This window comes from Piliocolobus tephrosceles, chromosome 18 (genome assembly GCF_002776525.5).
Source record: "Piliocolobus tephrosceles isolate RC106 chromosome 18, ASM277652v3, whole genome shotgun sequence".
Taxonomy (NCBI): Eukaryota; Metazoa; Chordata; class Mammalia; order Primates; family Cercopithecidae; genus Piliocolobus; species Piliocolobus tephrosceles.
The window spans coordinates 49833883-49859257 of NC_045451.1; the positions used below are offsets into that span (position 1 = coordinate 49833883).

At 39.3% G+C, this 25375-nt stretch overlaps 1 protein-coding gene across 2 annotated transcripts in view; it reads left to right on the forward strand.

Moving 5' to 3' along the window:
- The first annotated feature begins 251 nt into the window (after positions 1-251).
- GAREM1 (GRB2 associated regulator of MAPK1 subtype 1) overlaps positions 252-25375 on the forward strand; it is a 197154-nt gene continuing 172030 nt past the window's right edge. The window contains exon 1 of one of the 2 annotated variants that reach the window (XM_023207736.1): positions 252-419. In XM_023207736.1, the coding sequence (XP_023063504.1) occupies positions 299-419 (121 nt within the window). In that variant the 5' untranslated portion in view covers positions 252-298. The remainder of the gene's footprint in view (positions 420-25375) is intronic. The other variant, XM_023207735.1, reaches the window with a different exon arrangement.

Here is a 25375-nt window from a genome sequence, read left to right on the forward strand (position 1 = left end):
GCCGCCGCAGCCACCGGGCCGCTGCCGCCGCCGCCCGCAGCCGCGGGGCTGCTCTGAGTCTTCTCCGGGCGTGAGGGCACGCGGGGCGCCCCAGCCATGCCCCGCAGCGGCAGCTGAGCCGGGCGCCGGTCCCCTCCCTCCGGGCCGCCCCAGTCGCCGCGCCCCCCGGCTGCCCGCGGCCGGAGCTGCCCGGCTCCTCCCGCGCGCCCCAGACCGCGAACGCGAGCAGCGGCGGCCGCTGAGGCGCGGGTGGTGCCGGCGGCGGCGGGGGAGCGCGGGACAGGAGGCGGCGGGGAAGATGGACCCGGCGCCCTCGCTGGGCTGCAGCCTCAAGGATGTGAAGTGGAGCTCGGTGGCCGTGCCGCTCGACCTCCTGGTCAGCACTTACCGGCTGCCCCAGATCGCGCGGTTGGACAACGGTGAGTCCCAGCTGGGGCGCGGGGCAGACGGGCGAGGACAGCCGTCTCCACGCGGGTGTGCGCGCGTGTGCTGGAGAGGGTGGGACCCGAGGGGAGTGGGCTGCCCGCCCCCGAGCGCCGGAGTTGGCCAGAGCTGCTGCCGCAGCCCTGGCGCGTTACTCTCAACTCCCCCCAGCAGCAGACAGGGAGGTGGAAATCAGAGTCCTTGCAGTATAATTAAAAAGGACGCCCTGAAAAAAAAAAGTCAACATAGGGAGACCTCTGCAGATCGTAATTTTGGACGCCAGCGATCCCTCCCCACCCGCCTGCAAGAATTACTCAACTAGGGAAACCCTGAAGAGTTATCTTAGGCAACTTTCTTGAGACTATCATTGTGCTCTGGGTGGCATCTTAATTTGGGTGCTCTCCTCCCTGTCTCCCCCATCCCCTGCCAAACAGATTTAAGAGGACAAGCTCCTGGGTGACCATTGAAAAGGATCATGTTTCTCAGGGACCTTGTATTACCGCTTGTCTGTTTTGTTTAACCCAACCGAAAGTAATTTAGATCTGTGTGTAGAAAATGTTTTAGTGATGGTATGCTTAAGGTTAATTATTAGGTTAGCGCATTTCCAGCCTGGAAAAAAAAAAATAAGTCACCAAAACATATTGATTTGGAACCTGAGCTCAGAACTAACCAGGGTGTATTTCCTGAAACTGACCACCAGAAACCCACCCAACTCCTTCCCCCAACTGTTTATTCTGCGGTGTGACAGCTGCAAACACATCGCTGCGCATACTGTCAAGCAAGTAGACACCTTTCAGTTTGAGAGTGTAAGGTGGCAATTTAGGTGTGTTTGGGCTTCTCTTGTTTTCATCAGAACTTCAGTGGGCTTTGGCTTCATGCGATTTTAGATTGTTTGCAGAAAGACGCCTGCCCTGCTGTGGAGCAGCTGTGGAAGTACCCGGGCCCAGGCTGGCAGACAGGCAGGCAGAGCTGTGGCTGCACAGGCCAGGTCAGAAGAACACTAAGCAGAAAGATGTCATTTCAAGTCACAGGCACTAGGGTTACTCCTTGTTTCCTAGGGTAAAAGAGTGGGTAACATGAGATGTATACATATACAAAGGAGTTTTTATTCTGTTTCTTATCTTTGGGGTTTGATTAGACATTTGTATATCTGATGTGAAAAATAAATGCAGGAAACTTCGTGAAAGCTGGAAAACAGCCTTGGCTTGCTTGCTATCCTGGTTTGATTGTTGGTAGTAGTAGGGTGCATCGGAAATAAGCTGGAAGTTTTAAAACTAGTAATGAAGTGCAGATCACAGTGGCTGTTGAAGCAGACGGGGGGATTGGGCGGGACACACAGGTGGTGTGTTGAGGCGTTTCTGCTTAGAGTGGGGGTGGGAAAATGTTGTGTGCTTTAAATAGCATCTGCAGACCTGAATTGGTGTGTGTGTGTGTATTCCCAACGTTTCATTTCCTCCTCCAAAATTGTGTATATTGGAAGGTTGTGAGTCCTTACCTTTTCCTATCTTCTCTCATCTCTGCACACTGCCAAATTTGGTAGCTAGGCAGAGAGCATTGCTGCATGTGGTATAAAAGTCACTCAAAAGCTTCATTAAACTGAAAGTTTAAAGGGGCGAAATATCACTTTCAGACATGACTTTTAGTTTTCTTTCCCACTTTTCTGTCCCTGCCATTCATAAAAAGGATCTGAATCAGCAGTGTACTCATCCCACACTTCTTTCTAAAATGAGGACGTGGGTAGTGAGTCTTAACACTGTGTCCTTTCAAGCTGTGGAATGGATTTTGATCACTACATGTAATTCCAATTCTTCATTGTAAATTTCTCTTATTTCCTTATTGCCGCTTGAGAATCATAATGGCACATACAAATTTGGAATCATTGCCAGATACTGCTTTATAACTTGCTTCTTTCGCTTAACAGTCTCATCTCATTTAAACATTTTTGTTAACATGATTTTTAATAACTGCCAAAGAGTCCGTAGACTAAGCTATACCATGTAATTTCACCCCCTGTTGTAGACATTCTTAAGCTATATCATTTTGTGCTATTAAAAATTGTGGTATAATGAATACTCTTGTACATACATCTGGGAGTTTTTTGGTTAGAATATATTTCTGCTTTGCTGAACAAGCATGTCAGTACTATTAAAATCCTTGATACCCATTGTCAAATTGCTTTAGAGACTAAAGGAAATCCTCATTTACACCAACGTGAGCATTGTGGTAGTATCAGTCTGCCCACATCCTGAAAATACTAAGTATTTACAAAAAAATTGTCTGCTAATTTGATTGGGGAAAGTGTTGTTTTAGCAGTTTAATTTGGGTAGACTTTAAAAGAGTCAATTGTAGATTCTGTGCATGTTTTTAAACATGTTTCACACAGTTTAGGACAGGTTGAGGATATGCTGGCATATTTATAAATGTTATAGGTGAAATCTTAAGTTTTGTGCTATCCTCATCCTGTGTTTGCCTTTTCCCCAGTTTTAGTACTGCAGGTACATTTTACATCGCACACGCCCATCCTATACTTAGACATGAAAGGTAGTCATTTTCCAAATCACTTGTTTTTAAAGAGACTAGAACAAAATTGAAAAACATGCCAGTAGTTGACATTATGCCAAGAGGAAATGATTGGCTAATTTTAAATACTTTTTAAAGAACATTAAAAAAATCTAATTTCACAACTATTGATTATCAGAAGCCTACTATGGGCTGGTACATTTCTAGATGCATAATATATATTGTCTCAAATCCTCAGCAACACAATTTTTAAGAACGTTGGAAACCTAAGATTCAGAGAAATTGACTTGCCTGAAGACTGGTACCTAGTAAATGGTGGAGTGGAATTTCCAGCCGACCTTCTGACTCTGAAGAGTGACCTCTTATCTCAAACTGGGTTACCTCCTTATACTAAAGGAGAGAAGGGTTGAAGTTGTTCTGACATCTGCTCTAAATAGGTTCACTGTGTCTCTGAGAGCTTGAGGACTGGAAAGTCAGTATTTTAAAAACAGTGTAGATACCAAATTAAGTGCTGGCCTCATCCATCATATATACGACTTTCTGCTTCCCAAAGGAGTGGCTGAAAAGAGGCAAGAGGCAGTGGGGAAGAAGAGGTTACAGAACAGGAGAAAAAAAGGAAAACATTGGGGTTCGAGGGCCTAGTAATGTAGATGTGTCTGTTGAGATGACTCTTCAGGACATTTGCCATCCCTAGAATATTCACTACACGATATGTAAAGAACTCTCCAATTCTTTGTATTATATGTGCCACTCCTGAAGTGCCAGGTAGATAGGTGTGTTCAGTATTACATCCTTGATGGTGAAATTTGCCTTTGTATGATAAGATAAATACAAAATAAGTGAGCCTTTATAAATATTGCCCCAGAAGTTTTTCTGGAGAACCGAAAGAAAGGTACTCTAGTAGTTCTCCTTGGGAGATTTGATGAGATAAGTCTCATCAGCTGAGGTCTAAGCCCAGTCAGCAGTACAGTTAAGATCAGATATTTAAACTGATTGATACCAGTCTTATAAACTGTTGGCTGTAGAACTGGGTTCAGAAAATGTACTTAGGACCAAGGAGAGGATGGAGAAAATACTAATCCTCACTCCACCCCCAGCCATCCTCACTCAAAACTGGATAGGTGGGAAATTGTTCATTTTCTCTCTCCTCATTTCATCTTGGATAGACCCTGAAGGCTTGTATTAGAGTAGCATTCTTACAACCTTTTTGCTTCTGTGCCTCCTAAAAGATTTGGTGAAACTCTGTCCCTAAGCACATTCTTCAGTTAAATGCTAAAACTTTTCATCCTAAGTTTAAATACTTCCAGGGAACGTAATTTCTCAGCATATTTTAACTGTTAATATTTTAAAGTATTACGTCATTCTAAAAACTCTAGTAAAATATATATATTTGATTTCCAATATCATTTGTCTAAAAAATTCATGAGATTCAAGAATCAATCTTTCGAAAGTTAAACATTTTACAGCTTTTCTTTATCTCTTTCTTAGTTCATTTCCCTTCCACTGTATAGAATTCTCTCTCAGTGTAATATATTTTTATGCTTGAAAGTGTTCTATTGATCACTCTGCCATACTCTCTGTAACTTAAAACAAAGTATATAGATTGAAATCCAGTATTTCATATTTATTTTGATCATAAGACTTTCCATATTTAATGATTTCTGGTTGTTTTTTAAAACAAAGAATTGGAAATAAACTGACTTAACAGAAATAGTTGTTACCTAAATACTAGAGGCTTTCACCCTGCAACATGAATCAATATTTTTGTTCCTTTGTTTGTTTCTCTACCCAAGGTCTTTGCACCCTTGGGCAGTGCATCTTAGAAAGATATAGAGAAAGTAATACAGGTGTATTACTTTTGTAAAGTGGTTGAAGAACCATTGTGAAGGGGGGATGGTGAATGACAGCTTCCTTCCATCACAGTGAAGGTCATCACAGGATGGATGTCCAATGCAATCGTGGACCCAAGCCCATTAATTTTTAAGCAAGAGTACTTTTGGAAATTTTGAATAAAGAAACTGATTCCTTTACAGTTGTGATGATGAGACCCTTGGGAAGCGTTAGCTTTGCCTCAGACATGTACCCCAGTTTAAAGAATGCTGGTCTAGCACAGTAAAAGATGCCTTAATGGCCCTGTTTGCTGAAAGGAAAAGGAAGACCAAGGTTGTATGGAAAGGCAGGGAGAGAGAAGAAGAGAAGGTGGTAGGAGTAGGAGACTGCTAAGTAGGTAGAACAGGAGCAGTGACCATCTCTTTGTCCTGTGTGTAGGAATCAGATCGGATTCTAAGTCCCGGATTTGTTGGAACTGTGGGAACTTTGGTCCTTGCTTTGCGCTCAGAAGCTTCTGCAGCTTTATCATTTACCGGCCTCTAAGAGCAAAAGCATGGACACTTAGGCCCCAGGGAGGCTCCAAGTGTCTGTAAATGTCAAAGATCTTTCTCGGATCCATGTTTTATCACTGAAATTGATGTAAGTTCTCAAAATCTACTTTGTAATTAATGTCTTTTTGTTTTCTTTTCTTTTTCCCAAAGTAACTTAGTTTTGCTCTTGGAAGGTATTCTGTGTTTATCTTGTGGCTTCATTTCTCCTGGCATTCTGTATTTTAAGAGAGTACACATGGCCAGGGTGGGGGGAATGGTAGTTTAAAGAATGCTGGATTTGGAGCCAAGAGACCTTCGTTCTGTTAGAGGTACTGCCATTTCATAGTCATGTGATCTTGGTCAGGTCTTGCAACCCCTTTGATTTGTAGTTTTCCCATGTAGAAAAACTGGACATTGTACTTGCCCATATTCTTCATTCAGTAAATTGTGTATTAAGTCAGCTAACACTTATTAAGTCCTTACTATGTGACAAGCCCTGTTACAGGTGTTGGGACTACAGCACTGAACAAATCAGACAGAAATGTCTGTCTTTGTGGAGCTTACATTCTTGTGTATCTACTTATTATAGGAATTAAATGCAGTATTATATGTCAGATACATGTGTGAGATAGCTGTGGTATAGCTACAGATCAGTTGAGGGAGGCTTCAGAGTATAGCATATCATTCAGGCAGCAGCAGCTTTTATTGTCTTTGTACAGAAGAAGCAGCTGAGAGAAATGCTGTGGGTGACTTGAGTGTGTTTCCATTTGAGTATTCCAGGTTACTGATGTAGTAATCCACAGGTTAGAAAAAGGTGGCAGAAGGTCTTTATCAGATAGAAAATGTTATAAACTGACTAATCTAACCAAGATTGGCCTTCGGAGGGACTGGAGGAGTTAGGAAAGGAACTTTTCTTTTTTTAAAAAAAGGGATGGGTTCACGTTATGTGGCTCAGGTTGCCCTCAAACTCCTGGGCTCAGATGATCCTCTGGCGTCAGCCTCTCAGGTACCTGGGACTATATAGGCCTGAGCCACCACATTAGGCCAGGAACTTTTAATTTAATCCAGAATCACAGGTGAGTTTTACCAAATGGTACCAAAATAATGAGCTTAGACACTTGTATCTTTTTTTTTTCTTTTTGTGTCACCCAGCCTGGAGTGCAGTGGCTCAGTCTTGGCTCACTATAACTTCCTTCTCCTGGGTTCAAGCAGTTCTCCTGCTTCAGCCTCCCCAGTAGCTGGGATTACAGGCATGCGCCACCACGCCCAACTAATTTTTGTATTTTTAGTAGAGATGGGGTTTCACCATGTTGGCCAGGCTGGTCTTGAACTCCTGACCTCAAATGATCTGCCCACCTTGGCTTCCCAAAGTACTGGGATTGCAGTCATGAGCCACTGTGCCCAGCTTTTTTTTTTTTTTTTTTACCATGTATTCATCATTATATTCACTGATGGATGATCATTTGTTTTTAACTATAGTTGTATAATGGTTTGCAGGAAAGAGGTGTCTACTATAATGTTATACATAAAGTGAGTGATTTTAAAAAGTGTCTTTAATATTCATTGATATATGGTGTACTTTCACTTTCTTCCAGTTTTCACCTATTCTGACTATTGGCTGTGCCTAAAAATGATGAGAAAAGAACAAGAGAGGACATTGTAGCAGGCAGTGGACAGTGACAAACATAGACCCACAGGACACGATTTGCAGATAGCTCTTCCAGTGTCTTTTTTTTCAAGTAAGATGGCTGTTTTGAAAGTCTTATTTTTTTTCCAGAGAACAGTACTGTAATATCTATTTAGAAAGGAAAGCAAGTATCTTGAATGTAAGGTGAATATTTACATATTCTAGTTAAAAAGTATAACTTTTTAATTGACACGGTCATTATATTAATACATATTTATGGAGTACAATGTGGTGTTTCAATATATGTACACATTATGTAATGATCAAATCAGGCTAATTAGCCTATCCATCACCTCAAATATTTATCTTTTTTTTTTTTTGTGGTAGGAACATATAAAATCCTCTCTTCCACTTAAATTGAGATATACAATACCCTATTGTTGACTGTAGTCACCCCACTTATTCTTCCTTTCATTTAATTGTAACATTGTACCCAGTGGCCACCCTCCCCCAATTGCCCTGCTTTTCTCTGCCCTCCCCAGTCTCTGGTAGCCACTGTTATATTCACTGCATGCTGATTTCATGTCCTTTTTGTATATACTCCATAGTGGGATTGCTGGACCGCTATCTATCATCTATTACTGAACCCCTATTTAATGCCATATATAAAAATCAACTCAAAATGGATTAAAGACTTAAATGTTAGACCAGAAACTATGAAACTACTCATGGAAGAAAACATAGTAGAAACACTTTATGACGTTGGACTAGGCAAGGATTTTTTGGATAAGACCTAAATATATAGGTAACAAAAGCAAAAATAGACAAATGGGATTACATCAAACTAAAAGGCTTCTGCATGGCAAAGGAAACAACAGAGCAAAAAGGCAACTTGCAGAATAGGAGAAAATATTTGCAGACTATGTATCTGACAAGATGTTAATATCCAGAGTACAGGGAACTCAACTGCATAGCAAAAAGACAATCCTATTTAAAATGGGCAAAAGACCTTAATAGACATTTCTCAAAAGAAGACAAACAAATGGCTTATAGGTATATGAAAAAAAAGGTCAACATCCGTCATTAATCAGGGATGGCAAATGGAAATCGCAGTGAGATCTCATGTTACTCTAGATAGAATGGCAAAAAGACAAGATATCAAAAAGACAAAAGGTAATGCTGGCAAAGATGTGGAGAAAAGGGAACCTTGACATACTGTTGGTGGGAATGTGAGAGTGTAAATTTCAATTAATAAAGCCATTATGGAAAACAGTATGGAGGTTCCTTCAAAAATTCAAAATAGAATTATCTTGTGACTTAGCAATCCCACTACTAGGTATATATCCAAAGGAAATAAGTCTTAAATGAAATGAGTATCCACATTGTCAGTAAAAATGTTAAGACACTCAGTTCATTTCTAAAAGGAAAACTGGTTTGACTGTTGTGATCAACTGCATTATAGTTTAAAGAGGGAGTATTTTAGTCTCTTTCACTCATTGGCCGCCTTACTAAAATAGCAAGTTCTTGTGGACCAGCTTGTAAACTCGTTTATTTTTGTTTGAGATTCCTGAGGTATCTGTCTTTTCACTTACTGAGCTGCTGGTTCTAGGAAGACTCATAAACTCCCCACTCATCTTCAGCAGGACTGTCAGTCTTAAGAACACCAGCTATGATATGCCATGGGAAAAGTAACTTTTATTTCTGGTTTATGTAGTTTTTGTAAAATATAAATACCTGCTAAAATATTATTTCTTTATTTATTTTTTGAGACAGAATCTTGCTCTGTCCCTCAGATTGGAGTGCAGTGGTGCGATCATGGCTCACTGCAGCCTTGAACTCCCAGGCTCAAGTGATCCTCCCACCTCAGCTTCCTGAGTAAGTGGAACTACAGGCACTTGCCACCACACCCTGCTAATTTTTGTATTTTTAATGGAAATGGGGTTTTGCCATGTAGTCCAGACTGGTCTTGAACTCCTGAGATAGAGCCATCTGCCTGCTTTGATCTCCCAAAGTGCTGGGATTACAGGTATGAGCAACACCCCTGGCAGGATGAATTCTTTTAGACCTTTCCACATGAAAAGCCTCCCCTAGCCTGGGTCCGGTGGCTCACGCCTTAATCCCAGCACTTTGGGAGGCCTAGGCGGGCGGATCACGAGGTCAGGAGATCGAGACCATCCTGGCTAACACAGTGAAACCCCGTCTCTACTAAAAAATACAGAAAAAATTAGCCGGGCATAGTGGCGGGCGCCTGTAGTCCCAGTTACTCGGGAGGCTGAGGCGGGAGAATGGCGTGAACCCCAGAGGCGGACCTTGTAGTGAGCCAAGATCGTGCCACTACACTCCAGCCTGGGCGACAGAGCAAGACTCCGTCTCAAAGAAAAGAAAAGAAAAAAAAAAAGCCTCCTCTACCACCCTGCTGTACCCCTACTCCCAGTTTCATAAGAATTGCTTACTTGAATTTCAAGTTAAAGGCATCTAAAATTATTTTTGCCGTTTCTCAGCTCTTAGCACAATGCCTGGCATGTAGGACGCACCTGATAAACATTTAATAAATGAATGAGCAAATCTCGGTAGTAAAAATTGTAAGGCCCGAGATACCTGTATTACTACAGCAGTGTATGAGCTCTGCAAATCTGAAATAGAATGTCACTTTTGTTTGATTTGAGGTGACATTTTATATTTTTAAATATATAAATTGGAACTAAGATGGCAGGTCTTAGTATTAGCAGAAGGAAAAATAGAGACTATCGTGATTTATAAAATAATGATTCTTAGGGTCATTAGTTACCCATGTTCTAAATAAGTATTTCTGGAAAGCACAACTCATTTTTCGATTTTTCACTTTTTTGCTAGTTCTTTTCATTCTGAAGTTAAGATATCTCCTTTACATATTTTGTGTTGCCATGTCACTGAATTTTTAATCTTTGGTATTATCATGCTCTTCATATGACTCCTGAGTGTATAGACTAAAATGCAATATATCTTAGAAACTCGTCAGTTCTTAACAAAGACCTGATGGCATAGTCAGCTAACCATTTATCTATATCTCATCTCTGGGCTCCACGAATTTTACTTCTAAGCAAACAAGCCATTTGGTTCAAATAATGTTACAAAACTGCAACTGCTAATTTGGTACAGTTGTCATCTTCCTAGAATAGCCCCAAGTTTGACTTGAAAAAGTAGTGTCTGAATCCCAGACAATGAGTTTCCTTTTATGCTGTGCGGGAGCATTACATGGTGATTAAAGAAGAAAAAAACAGTATTCCCAAGCTCCTTTCCAGTTCTGTGGATGAATTGCTTTACAATCACAGGGCAAGTTATTTTAATTGATTCTGCTAATTGTTAACCTAGTTTGAAGTATTTGAATACCATGTGGGCTTTGATGACCTTATGGTTGTTTAATAAATACCAATTTATTGAACTAAAAATGCAATATGAATTCTTTATAGTTATGAAGACATTTGAGTTAATATTTAACATACATAGTAAATTGTTATGATTAAGCTTGGTGATAGTGTTGAGAGGAATGTAACTGTCTCTGAGCAGTGCTTATGTAAGTGTCCCTGGGAAGATTTAAAATGAGTTGTGTTCTGTTGTTTTTTCTCCAATTAGTAGAGAAAAATTTCCTTGGTCAGACTTTTTTTTTTTTTTTAAATGAGATGACAGTTTTCTCAATTATCAGACTTTAGGATGTTAGAAATGAAAATTTGCCTTCCTACCAGGGAACTAGAGCTTAAATATCTAAAAGTACCAGAAAAAGGGTAAATTTTTATTTTTAAAATTTTAAAACGTATCTGTTACTATTAGGTAATTAGAAAGCACGCGTTGTAATAGAGTCTGTCATCCACTAAAGAAAAGGTTAGTGAAATACCTGAGCAGGCCCACTTGAGTAACCCCAGAACAGCTGTCTGTGCAGATGCTAAATTCCATGATTGATTCTCATTTTGGATTGCTGCTCTCTTCTTTTAGCAGCAATGGGCAAGTAAGGGTTGGTTTGAATAAAAAAACTAACATTGTCATTTCTGGTCCCCAGTAGTTTTTGCTCCTAGATCTTCATTTTTAGCCTGCTTTAGGTTTTTAAAATAATGCAAGATTCATTTTTTACCTTTGGATCACTGACCCACAAAATCAATCAAGCACTAGACCCAAGTTAAAAATTATTTAATTGGTTGTGTCGAGAGAGAGATAGAGCGTGAGAGAGAGAGAGAGCATGCACTTTAGGAGGTTCAGATTACTTCTTTAAAAATAAATAACAAGTAACCGAAAGCTTTATTAAAATATTCTACTCTTATTTTTTCTGTTTATTTTGGTCCTGTCTTTGGCCAGTTAGGAGGAAGTCAGCCACTAAGAGAAGATAGGATCAGAGGGAATCTTCATAGCCTCATTATGGCCGGGGACATCAGTTAAGGTTAATTTCAGTTGTGTAAGATAGATGAAAAAAAAAAAAATAGCAGCTTATACAACACGGAGAGTTTATTTTGTTTTGTTTTCATATAGAAGTAGTCTGAAGATATGTAGTCCAGGACTGATAGGGCAGTTCCACAGAATGAAGGATCTAGACTCTTTCTTTCTGCTCTGTCGTCTTCTGCAAGTAGTTTTCACTCTCAAAGCTTCGTGGTCCCAGATGGTTGCTGGAGCTCTAGCTGTCATGTCTACATCCCATACAACAAGAAAGGCAAAAGGCTATGTCTTACCACTTGTCCTGCACAGCAGTTCACTTACATCTCATTTGGTCAGCACTTCAACAGTCCTATATGGGAGTATAGGAAGGCAGAAGCGGAAGTCTTTTAACTGGGCATAATGCCCAGAGCTTCCTACTGCAGGAAAAGGGGGCATTGGATATTGGGATCCACTTAGCAGCCTTTGCCATCTAGATTGTTGCTGTGATGCCTTTCTTCACTTTTTTTTTCCTACTAACAAATTTATTAAAATAGCCATGCATTGGGCCCTAACTCCTTGATTAATCTCCAGAGTAGCTGGGATTACATGTGTGAGCCACCATGCCTGGCTAATTTTGTATTTTCACTGTATTGACCAGGCTGGTCTCAAACTCCTGACCTCAAGTGATCCTCCTGCCTCGGCCTCCCAAAGTGCTGGGATTACAGACGTGAGTCACTAGGCCCAGCCACTTATTTTTCTAGTAAAGACAGGGTCTCACTATATTGCCCAGGCTGGTCTTGAATTCCTCAGCTCAAGGGATCTTCCCACCTTGGCCTCCCACAATGCTGGGATTACAGACGCTAGCCATCACACCCAACCTGATTTGATACACACAATGATAATAATAGTTCATTTAAAAAAAAGACAGATGGGGTCTTGCTGTGCTGCCCAGGCTGAAGTGCGGTGGCTATTCACAGGTACAGTTATGGCACACTACAGTCTCAAACTCCTGGACCCGTGCTGTCCTGCCTCAAACTCTCAAGTAGCTGGAATTACAGGCATGCCACTGCCCAGCCTAGTTGTCCAGTTTTTTTAGAGGTGCTTTTTTTCCTGCACCTCTTTTGTCAGAGAGACTTTGTGTTTAAAAAATAATATTTACTCTTCTCCCCAAAAATATTACCATTATAGACAGCTTTGAAAATATAGACGAGGAAAGACAAAAATGAACATCAGTTTTAATTCCAGATATTATATAACTTGTTATATAACCATGACCAACATTTTGCTATTATACAGGCATGGGATGTAAATTAAAAATACATTTACAAATGGGACCAAATTATATATAAAACTGCTTGTTAAAATTTACATTAGATCATGAGCCTTTTCCTTCATTAGTAATATTCTTTGGAAATAGACTTTTTGTGACTCAATGGAATTCTGTTTTACCAATCAACTATTATTTATTTGACTGTTGTGAGACATTAGTTGTTTTGAGTGTCCTGTTTTTGAGACTTTTAACTTAAATTTGACAGTTTTACATCATTTTATTATTTTGGGTTCCTGGAAGTGGGATGATTGTTTAAAATTTGTTATTTTTAGATTGTTGGTATGTATTGGTAAATTGCATCCAGAAAAGATTGGACCCTCAGCAGTGGATGAGTAAGCTCATGACTTTGTGTATCATTGAATATCATTTTTTTTTGGCCTTTGCTAGTTTAGATAATTAAAACATTGTATTTCTTTGCTTGATAGCAGAGTAGCTTTAGCTTCAATAATATCATATTTTGTTTGTGAATTTCCTGAACCCTTTGTTAAATTTCTTTTGGTAGAGTTTTTTTTTTTTCTTCAAATCTTCTGTAATAAAATATCCTCCTGTATGTTTTTCTTAGTTTTCTATGGGATGTTTATAAATAATGTTCCAGTTTCATGTGGGTTAATCACTTTTTAACTTGTTTGTCTTCAGCAGTTAATGTTCATAACTATTAATAGCTATTACCTCTGGTTTTGAAATTGAATAATTGTGATTCATTTACTTTTCTTAACCAACCTGGATATTGGATTTAAATATGATATGTTCACTCTTGTATTGCAACTGTCCTCTGAAAGAATCCCCTTGCATTGTATGAAATCAAATAGTCTCATGAAAATCTTGGTAAAACTATGTCGTGTGTTCACAAATATAGTTATATTTGTGTTCCATTCGTGCAGAGTTCCCCCAAAGATACTTCATTGTTGATAAATTCCTGTGCATTGCATGAAACAAAGCTGATGAATGATTTGTCATTTTTTGGCTTTAAATACTAATAAGTGAATGGACATGTTTGTAAAAATATTTAATTATTTTTACATGTAATACATAAACTGAAGTGACACATTTGGGATAATTAGATAAGAGATAGACGACAACAACTTCGGAGTCTGTTGAAGTTTAGAGTCTATGTACAGACACTAGTGAATAAATAATAGAAATTCACAGATCACTTCCAGGTATGGGGAGAAGCACAGGTGATAGTTTGAAAGTCGTTTCATTTTTTTCTATTGAATATCTGTGTAAATATTGACTTCACTGTAATGACTAAGAAGAAGATAAATTAAAAGTCCAGTTTAATTATCTCTGGACATAGATCCAGGGGTTGATGGGTAATAAAGTACATATCACCAACAGGACACATGTATACATATGTAACAAACCTGCGCATTGTGCACATGTACCCTAGAACTGAAAGTATAATTAAAAAAATAAAATAATGAAAAATAAAGTACATATCACTCTGCCAATTTAGCACCTGAGGACTCTATAAATAGTTGTATTTATCAGAGTGTTGAGGTGACATTGCTAAAAGTAAAATAACAAGATAGCTTTGAGAGAATCTTTTAGTGCCAAACCAAAGAAGCTTCAAATTAACTTTATAGTAGATCAGGTAGACTGTGAATTTTACTCACCCCTCCCGCATCTTCTGTTTCTTTTTTTCCCCCTTGACTTGACCGGGAAGATACGTATCTGAGTAGATTGTGTACAATTGAATACTGTGTGTTATCAGAGGAGAGTTTCATGCTAAGCAGAGACCACAGAGTTGGGAGGGAGGAAGTGTATGAACTAAGTATAAATACTCTTTGTAGTCTTCATTCCCCTCTGATTATAAACATAGGTATTATGAAGAATTTGAATATCTAAAAGGTATTCTGAAGTCTTGAGATAACCACCAACATTGTGATTCATTCTCTGTTCTTTCTCTACACACACACACTCTCTCTCTCTCTCTACACACACACACACACACACACACACACACACACACAATTTTACATAATCGTGGCATTTTAGCTACTTTTTAACAAACTTTCTTCCTTCATAACAGACCCCATTCCTCCAACCCTGCCTACCTACATAATCCAAACGTAATCCACTCTAACAGTCCAGTGCATATTATTCCTATCTTCTTCATACTAATAGAATCCTACATCACTATTACATATACATACAGAGACATGAAGAATTCTGTCATTGTTCCATAAAAATTGGATTATATGACAAATACCTTTCGGCCTCTTGCTTATATCACTCATGGGAATCTTTCTAAATCACCCGGTATAATTGAAATTCATAACAACTGCGTAATATCCCATGATGTGAAAATACTCATTCTTTTATTGACGGGAGTTCAATTTGTTTCCTTTTATTGGCCTCTGTGAATTATACTTCACTAAACCTTCCTGCACATATCATTAATTTGTTCATGGTTTCTGTAGAATTCTGTGATTTCTAAGAAGTTTCACTTCTCCAAGACCTTTTTGATAACATTGTTTTCCTGATTCTTTTCATTTCCTATGCAGCTACCAAAACTAAATAATTTTAGGAAAAAAAATGTAGAGAAACATGATTGTCTAGCATCCCAATAAAACTCAGTTCACAGAAGTGGAGTTGATTTAATAGATGCTGCCAGAATGCTGTCCAAAAAGTCCATAGCAATTCTCATTTCTATCACGGATGTGTGAGAATACCATTCCTCCAAATCTGTGTCAACCATAGTTATTATAATATTTTTTTAAAAATTTGCCAGCCAAATGGATATAAAGATCTTATTGCTGTGTTAATTTGCATTTCCCTGACTATCGGTAATTTTGGGGGCTCTCTTTTTGTATATCTGTTCACCACTCGGACCTGCTCTTCTATGGATTAAAATCATACTTTCTGTTGGTTTTTCTGTTGTCGGCTTGTTCTTGTCAATTTCTAGATGCTGTTTGTATATAATGGAAATATTTTCGCTTATTTACATTTTTCCTACCAAATGACCTAATCTACATTTTTCCATTTAAGAGTTTTAAATTTTCACATGTACAGAGAAGTCTCTTGTTCCTGTTTTCAATCTTGTCTAAGAAAGGTTCCCTGACACCTAGATTGTACATGTAGTCTCTAAGATTTTCTAGGAAGATTAATTTTTTTTGTTTTTAATCTATCTGGAATTAATTTTTGCATATGATGTAAGATTTTTATTTTCTTCCAGGCTGTTGTGCCAGCCCATTTATTCAAAGACCTGTTTATTCTTGATATGAACTATCTTTGCCAAATTTATTTTGCTCGTTTAGTAGTAGAAAAACACTTCAGCAACACCTGTCTTTCAGGGACTACCTTGGGCTGTGTTCTAGGAACACATAAAGTTAATGAAATCGGAAAACAATTATTTTATTCCTAAAGAAGTGAAGTTGTAGCTAGAACTGTTCCTGATCCTGACTTACCCTTCTTCTCCAATGGCTATGAGAGGTCTGATACGTGTTTTTCCAAAGAAAATTTAAATACATTTTGAAGCCAGTGTACCCTGGTGAGTCTCTGAAGTAATAGTAACTTGTTAAATGCCTTCTAGAAGGATAGTCCAGATGCTTTGGCAGTAAGTTTTCTCCAGGGAAGAATTTGCTTTTAAAATGATACTTTACAAAGCTGCTGCTCAAGTAAACGTGTGTGTGTGTGTGTGTGTTTCAGAATTTAAGAAGGATTTGCACGTTGCACTCAGCTTGACTACTTAGTTGAAAGTGTATTTCCCCCATTATTTTTTGTAGGAGGGGCAACTTTCACATGCTATTTTCAATGCATATATGTGTCTCTTTCTTTGAAATCCCATAATGACCTACATCTGTCGACTTAAAAATTCTTAAATTTCTCTTACATTTTGTTTACTTTTCCCCCAATTTTTCATGGCCTTATCTTCCTGATTCCTCTTAATCTCACATGCAAAGACCAGAATGAAATCTACATTTTAGAAAAAAAAAATGCAGGGCAATGTGAATCTCACATCTTAATGTCAAAACCCAGACTGAATAAATATAGGAGAAATGAGTGTGAGAAGAGGACTCATAACGTAGATTAGTCCCTGAGACTTTGTCTGCTACATAACCTTTGTGTAAGATTATAACAAAACCTTGATCCTGGATTCCATGCAGATTTTTATTAGGTTGGAGTTGTGTGTGTTTAAAAGTTTTATTACTTCCTTTTTCATATTTGTCTTTCTAAGCTGTCCAAGAGCAGAGAGCAGGAATCCTGTCTTGTCTTTGCACTGTTCATTTCACACGGTTCACATGATCTGGTGTGATGTTCCAACAGATGGATCCAAAATTTTGTCTGAATGACTCATCTACAGAATTGTTGGGATACTCCAGCCTATCCCTAAAGTATTTACAAGCTTCCCCGACTAATACACACACAGGTGCACACACTCTGTTCTTTACAGTCTGACTTTTTAGCAGGTTCTGGGCAAGGAAAGAAGTGATGATTCCAGCAGCCTCTTCCTGCTCAAGGAATTCAGAGTTCTTTCTCAGTCTCTGACTTTTCCAACCATCTCAACCCTGGAAGAGACCCAGCATATGAGAGTATGTCCTACTTTTAAGACTTAGTGAATTATATTTACATATATTAGCCTGATGGAAAGAGGTTGAAAAATACTCTGAGGCTTGTGAAGCCAATTCAGCATTAAAATTTTGCTGGGAAATCATCGAGATTTGGCTGTACTATTTAATCAGAAGCTGTTAATTTGTCTGGATGTATTGTAAGAATATATTTCAGAATGGAAATTAACATGTTTCATTGATTCTAAGGTGTACATTTTAATATCTCTGAAATCAGCATGTATCTTATAACTAATAGTGTGACAGTTTTATCAACAGTCTTGGTTGTTGTCAAACAGTGATTGTCTTGCAAGTGATGGCATTCTAAATTGTATGAATTATGGTAGTGCCATGGAGTATCTTTGGGTCGAGTAATTCAATGTGCAAAGCAAACATATGAAACTTTTTGTGAATGTCCCAGTACAGGGTGGGAGATAATCTAAGTGAATCTAAACTGAAAATCAAGTAGTATTCCCTGAACCTTCCATCCCTAATGGAGAAAGTGTTAGCTTACTCATTTAACAGCAGGTAAGATGAGGTCACTATTATATACAACCATGGTGTAATTTTTTCTCATACTACATTTTCCAACTTTAAAGAATAAATTAATTTTCATATTCACCCCACCCCCCTATAGATTCTGACTCTATGAAGGCAGAGATTGTGTATTTCATGATCATCATTGTGTCCCCGGCACCTAACACAGTTTCCAAACTGTGTTACCTTGGTAACATGTAGGTGTTCAATAGAGCCTTGTTTAAGGAGTCTTCTTTGTACAATATACAACACACATGCACACAGGCATGTGCACACACAGTGTAGTTGATTGAATGGGGGGCCTACCAAAAGATTTGTCCACATCAAAATCCCTGGAACCTGTGAATGTTACTTTCTTTTGAGAATAGATCTCTGCAAATGTAATTAACAGTCTTAAGAGGAGGTCATTCTGGATTACTTGAGTGGGCTTTAAATCCAATGACAGTGGACTTATGAGAGAAAGGCAGACAGAGTTTTGACACAGAAAAGGAGGCAGGGTAACGATGGTTGCAGAGATTGGGATAATGCAGCCACAAACCAAGGCTTGCCTGAGCCACCAAAAGCTGGGAAAGGCAGGGAACAGAATCTCTCCTAGGACCCTCAAAGTAAGTGTGGCTGTGCCTGCAGCTTGGTTGTGGACTTTCGGCCTCTAGAGCTGTGAGAGAATAAATTTTCTATTGTTTGATGCCATTCAGTTTGTGGTAGTTTATTATAGCAGTCGTATGGTTTGGCTGTGTCCCCGCCTGAATCTCATCTTGAATTGTAGCTCCCCTAATTCCCACATGTTATGGGAGGGGCCTGGTGGGAGATAATTGAATCCTGGGTGCAGTTTCCCCCATACTGTTCTCGTGGTAGTGAATAAGTCTCACGAGATCTGATGGTTTTTTAAGAGGTTTCTTCTTTTGCGTGGTTCTCATTCTCATTCTCCCTGCGGCCACTTAAGACGTGCTTTTCACTTTCCACCATGATTTTGAGGCCTCCCCAGCCACATGGAACTGTGAGTCTGTTAAACTTCTTTTTCTTTATAATTACCCAGTCTTAGGTATGTCTTTATCAGCAGCATGAAAATGGACTAATACAAGCAGTCACAGTAAACCTGTTACAGACACATACTCAAGCACACACCCATGTGTAAACACACACACACATACACATAAATTTCGCTACCCTATAGTTAATAACATGCCAAGTTTCTTAAACAAAAAAACTTGTAAGTGTAAAACCTCCGTCTCTGGATTTTCAAAGTAACAGTTTCCCCTAACATTCATCAATAGGCTGATGGGTAAGTGGGAGTACGGTATGTGGTTTCCACAATGCTACTCATTTAACAGCTGTGGAGCATGTGCCTGCTGCTGTGCAAGCACAGAACAGGGGCTAGGCGCCCAAAGATGAATACGTGTGATACTCATTCTCGAGGGGTTCAGGGGCCCACTGAGTAAGTAGGTTCTTAGACAATTAAACGCTGTCATGTGATAAGCAAGGAAATGCTTCAGCCCAGAGGCCAGTTAGTGTTGCCGCCGATGCTTGGGACAGGTTTTACAGAAAACATTAATTGACCACTGAACTAGTTGTTGAATGAGTAGAATTTTGCGAGATTTTAAAGAGGAAATGGTGGCCTGACGAAGGTTTGGAACGCCCTGAACAGAGGCATGTGAGGGGAGGGCAAGTTGGGAAACAGATTTTGGAGAGCCATAATATACTGACGTTTGACCTTTCTCCTCTGGCTAACCTGGTGGTTCTTAACTTCCCTTCCCCTTCCGGGACACAAGTAACATATGGTGTTACAACAGAATGTATTGCAACAGAATTCACTGGGGTCCTAAATTTGATGAACTCTATTATAAAAATGGTTAACTAACAAACTACAATGATGTATGTTATAATCATATGTAAGCTGCTAACATCAGTAGAGTCTCAGGAGGGACTTGATGCAGAATCTTGGGCCATGTGCGCATCTTGGCTAGCTAGTGATGACCTCCATCTCTTCTCCATCTCGAGAAAGCATGTCAGAATATGAGTGAAAGTCAGGTCTTCATAGAACTTGAATTAACTCTAAACTTGAATTAACTCTAATTTTTATTTTAAAAATACCTTTTTCACAGATTTCAGTATTTTACTAAATGCTACTATCAAGCAACATTCTGCAGCTGGCTCTGTCACTGCATCATGTTGAAGATCATTGTCCAGGCACATGGCTCCTCCTCATTCCTGTGGTACCTCGCACAGTGCCTGTTTGCAAACGTGCCCCTCCAGTATTTGTTATGCAAACAGTGGGAAGTGCTGAAGGGCTGTAAATATGAGAAAGGCCCAGATTTTTAAAAATTATTTAACAAGGGTTATTCTGGTCATTTTGGAAGATCATTTAGAGCAGAAAAAGTTTGGAATTAGACAATATTTGGAAGCTGTAGGGTTTATAATTAAGGAGAAAGAGGGCCTCTAGCCAAAACTAGATTTGTGGGAATGTAGTGGAGCAGGGTGAGTGGGAAATATTTTAACTTAAGATTTCCAGGATTAATAACTGGATAGTGGGACATGAGGAAGAGGGAAGCATTAACTAGTCCTGAGGTTACTGGCTTGGGTGCTAATGCCCTTATCAGAGATAGAGAAGCAGGTCATAGGTGGGTGTATTAAGCAGAGTAGGCCAGATTAGGTGGTGGTAACAACTCCAAAGTGTTAGTTGGTTTAAAACAGTAAGGGTTTATTGCTCACTTGTACTGCATGAAATGTTGAAGAATTAGAATAGCTGTAGGAATAAGAATAATTTTGGTCTTCATAGTTGAGATGAAACGAGCTGGCCTGGGGGGTCAGGGGGTAGGGGCTCTGCACTCCATCATCATCCTCATTGAGGATCCCAGGCCTAAAAGCCTTAGTTTGTGCTTCCATGGTTGTTTTCATTCTTGTTTTTGTTTGAGACAAGGTCTCACTGTGTCATCCAGGCTGGAGTGCAGTGGCACGATCATGACTCACTGCAGCCTCAGCCTCCCAGGCTCAAGTGATCCTCCCACCTCAGCCCCTGTAAGTAGCTGGGACTATAGGTGTGTGCCACCACACCTGACTAATTTAAATTTTTTTTTTTTTTTAATAGACATGAGGTTTCCCTATGTTGCCCAGGCTGGTCTCAATCTCCTGGGCTCAAGCAGTTCTCCTGCCTCAGCCTCCCAAAGTGCTGGGATTACCACAATAGTTGAGGAAAGATAGAATATGGTAAGTCATGCCCTGGCCCCTTAAAGCTTCTGCTCAGAAGCGATGCACCTTGTATCCCTCTTACATGTCATTGTTAGTGGCAAGTCCCATGGCGACACCTAACTTTCAACAGGGCGAGGTACCATTTTTCCATATGCTGGGATTATGACTCCAGTAACTGTTAAAGGCTGGAGGTATGGGAAAGCAGCAAGATAATTTGTGGTTATGTTGAGGTATTGAAGGGGAAATTCAGTTCAGGAGTCAGAAATCTGCGCTTGCATCTTGAGAGAGTTCAGGGCTAGAGAAATAATACTGGGAGACTTCAAAGTAATGGTCATAAATCAAGCCATGGAGTGAATCACATTGGTCAAGAGGGAATTGAGCCAGTGCTGATGATGGTAAGGATCAAGGTTAATGTTTGTGGTTACAAATGTCGCAACCCCTAAGCAGTTTTTTTTTTTTTTTTAAGCAGCTTATTAGAACTTTTAAATAATTTTATGTAACAGTTGGCATAGGGGTTGAATTAATCACTTAAACAGGATTTAGCTTTTTTAAATTCCAGAATTGCTGACTTGCATTTAGGGATTTAAAAGATACCCTTAGATTTTTACAATAGGATTTCAGCCAGTTTTCTAATCCAGCAGGGAAGAAAAAGTATTGCAAAGGATAGCCTTTATAGTTGGAACAGAAGATCAGTTATAAGTTGATTGATACTGATTGCTGACTACTCAGAATATTAGAATATCTTCAAAAATTTTCTGACTGGTTATGCCACAGACAGCAAGATATTAGCTTAACCTTACTGTAATAATACTCTTTTTTGTAGCTCCAATTACTGGCAAATGGAGGTAGTTAATGGACCTTTTCCCATTGGCTAGTGTTCATACATAAGGAGACTTGCTTTTTCTCTCCATTCTTTTTAAAGGTTCCTATGCCTTTGCCTGACCAACCTCCATAGGGCTCTCCAACTAAATTATTCACCTTTTAAACTTTTTATGTAGACACTGGTGATTACCCAGAATAGACTCTCCTCCCTTCAAGATTATGTATTAACAGGAAAATGAAAAAAAAAACAACCTGATTTACTGCATGTCACCATTCTCTCTGCAAAGGAAATTTTGAAGAATTAGAATAGTTGCAATGATAAGAAATAATAATTCTGGTCTTCACAGTTGAGATGAAAGAATATTTATTAAACTTCTACCACGCCTGCCCCACAACCCTTTGTTTTTTTGAGACAGAGTCTCACTCTGTTGCCCAGACTGGAGTGCAGTAGCACAATCACAGCTCATGCAACCTCAGCCTCCCACCTCAGCCTCTTATATAGCAGGGACTACAGGTCCCACCACACCCAACTAATTTTTTTTAATATATATTTTTTGTAGAGATGGGGTTTCGCCATGTTGTCTAACTCCTGGGCTCAAGCAATCCACTTGCCTCCGCCTGCCAAAGTGCTGGGATTGCAGGTATGAGCCACCATGCCCAGCCTAAACTTCTACTTTTTAGTAACACTTTACTATGAATGATTAAAAACTTAAAAAGGAAGCTATAGCTTTTACCTTCTTACCAAAGGCACGTAAAATTGTTAAAAGTAACTCTTCCATATTCCCGCAAACAAACAAATCCACTGGTGTTTCTTTCTCTATAATAATTATAGTTAGCGTTCATTGAGGACTAATTATGGTGCCAGCTGTTGTACAACACTTTATGTACATTATCTCATTTACTTCTCAATTTACTTCTCAAGAGCTCTTTAACATAAGGAATAATTTGCTCCAGGTCACATGGCTGAAAAGCCGAGAAGCCAGCAACGGAGGCAGTTCTAGAGCTTGTACTTTAAACTCTGGCCTGCCTTTCCTAATTCTCAGACCAACAAGTAGTGTTTTCCCATTCATACTGCTTATCATAAAATGAGAGAGTCTTCTGTCCATCATCTTTATTGAAAGTTGAACCACTGTAGGCAGAAATATCAAGGATAGATCTGATCCCACTAATTGAAATAAAAAGAACCATGAGAGCCTCACAGAATTGTTGATAGAGGATGGAAACTCAGCTGGATCTTGGGGATTACTCACTGAAGAAGGTTTTCCATTTTGAGTGTTTATTGTCTTCCTACCCCAGTCTCCCCAACAAGAAAGACTTGGGGTGGAAAGTGACATGTAACAGCAAAGTAAGAACTGTTTGCATTTTTCCTTCTTGGTTTGTAAAAGACTTGTTCCCAAATTGTCCTCAAAGGTACATAAATACATACATATGATATTTGTATATATAAACACAAATGTATAGTAATATCCTTCATTTACCTTGGGGTGAGACTTGAAGAAACTCCAGCCTTCTTTCTAGAGAGCCTCTGCTTCTGATGTTTCCCTGTCACAAAGCCCATACCTGCTGTCAAACCCTTTCCCTTAACTGAGGAGCAGTGCATTTTACGATTGTGGAGTAGAGTAAGTAGCAAATGCTATGGAAACTAAGCAGAAACAGGCCAGTGCCATCATAAATGACAAGAGCATAACAGACATGATCGGGGATGTGGTCAGGTCCTGCTTAGGTTCTGACATCAACAGATAATCTCCCCTCCCCCAGTATACATTTGTACCAGGTGATAATTTTACATCTTTTATTGATTACAGCATTAGCAGTGATTCTTGCTTAGCTTTTTGGAGATCCTGTGAAAGCTGCAAATGAACATAGGTATAAACACAGTTCCTCACATAATTTCAAAGTATTCATGGACCACCCTCCACCTGCGTGAAGCCAAGGACTCAGACGCTGAGCTACAGTGTTCTGACACCGCATGGTTCCTGGACAGCACCTCACTGTGGGGGCGAATCCCCATGCAGAGTTCAGTCGCTGATGAAATTAAGAGTGGAAAGGCCCTTTTATTTTATCATTTTATATTAAAATCTTCAGTTTGCTGGCTAGCATTCAATAGGTAGTGGTTTTATCAGAGTGGGAGTAGAGGAGGTGGCAATGCTTTGGGGGTAGGAAATGATAGAGAAGGCTTCTCAAAAATGAAATATGTGGTGGTCATACAAATCTGATTTTGCTTTCAGTTCTCCCCTACCAAATGGCAATGAGTTTACCCTAAGCCAGGGGTTGGCAGACGGGCCCATGGGCCAAACCTGGCCTACTGTCTGTTTGAGTAAGTGAAGTTTTATTAGAACACAGCACACCTATTTGTTCACCTCGTGTCTGTGGTTGTGTTTGCACTACAGTAGCAGAAGTAGAGGTGTGATAGAGACTTTATAGGCCGCAGGCCTGAAGTCTTTACTACCTGGCACTTGACAGAAAAAGTTCACCAAAGCCTTATCCTGTGCCATCTGTTCTTACCAGTTTTCTTTGAGACCAGTGTTTTTCATCTACACAGATGAAAGTAGAGATGTCTATAGATTCTATAAAACTAACGTGGATTTAGGCCAGTCTTATGTATAGAAACTCCAGCCTTCTTTCTAGAGAGCCTCTACTTCTGATATTTACCTGTCACAAAGCCCATACCTGTTGTCAAATCCTTTCCCTTAACTGAGGAGCTGCATTTTACAATTATGGAGTAGAGTAGCAAATGCTATGGAAACTAAGCAGAAACAGGCCAGTGCCATCACAAATGACAAGTAAGAGCATAACAGACATGATCGGGGTTGTGGTCACACTTAGGTTCTGACATCAACAGATAATCTCCCCTCCCCTAGTATATATTTGTACCAGGTGATAATTTTATGTATTTTATTGATTACAACATTAGCAGTGATTCTTGCTTAGCTTTTTGGAGATCCCGTGAAAGCTGCAAATGGATATAGGTATAAATACAGTTCTTCACATAATTTCAAAGTATGCATGGACCACCCTCCGCCTGCGTGACGCCAAGGACTCAGACCCTGAGCCCTTAATAGTGCTTTGATAAATGGTAGGTGTTTCTTTGACAATGGGGCAAGAGAGATCCCACAATAAATCCCTTTAGAAATACACTATAGCAATTCTTTATTATCTGTGTCCATATTATTTATTTGTGAAATGACATAATTTTCATTTTACACCAGGTTCTCCAGTGCTCTCTTACAGTATACTTAGCCAACGCCAACTGATTTATTGCATATAACACACGGTGTTGGATTAGGAAGGCAACACCTCAGTAATAACTAAAGAATTTCAACAACATAACTTCTAAATTACATAGTTTCTTGGTTCATCCATGACCCATCTTTTAATTAATATGACTTAAGAAATGTCTGTAGAAATAAAAACAATTTTGTGAACAATTTTGTGAAGAAATGTCTGTAGAAATAAAAACAATTTTGTGAATAAAAACAATTTCATGTGTAAAGCGGATGGGGAAGTATAAGGTCCCTACTCTCAAGAAATTTCAAAATTTGGTACTTTTAGTACTGAAGTTACATCATTTCTTACAACTGTTTCTGTAAATTTGAAAGATTTAAAAAGGACCAAATCTGTAGCAATCCTGAGAGGTAAC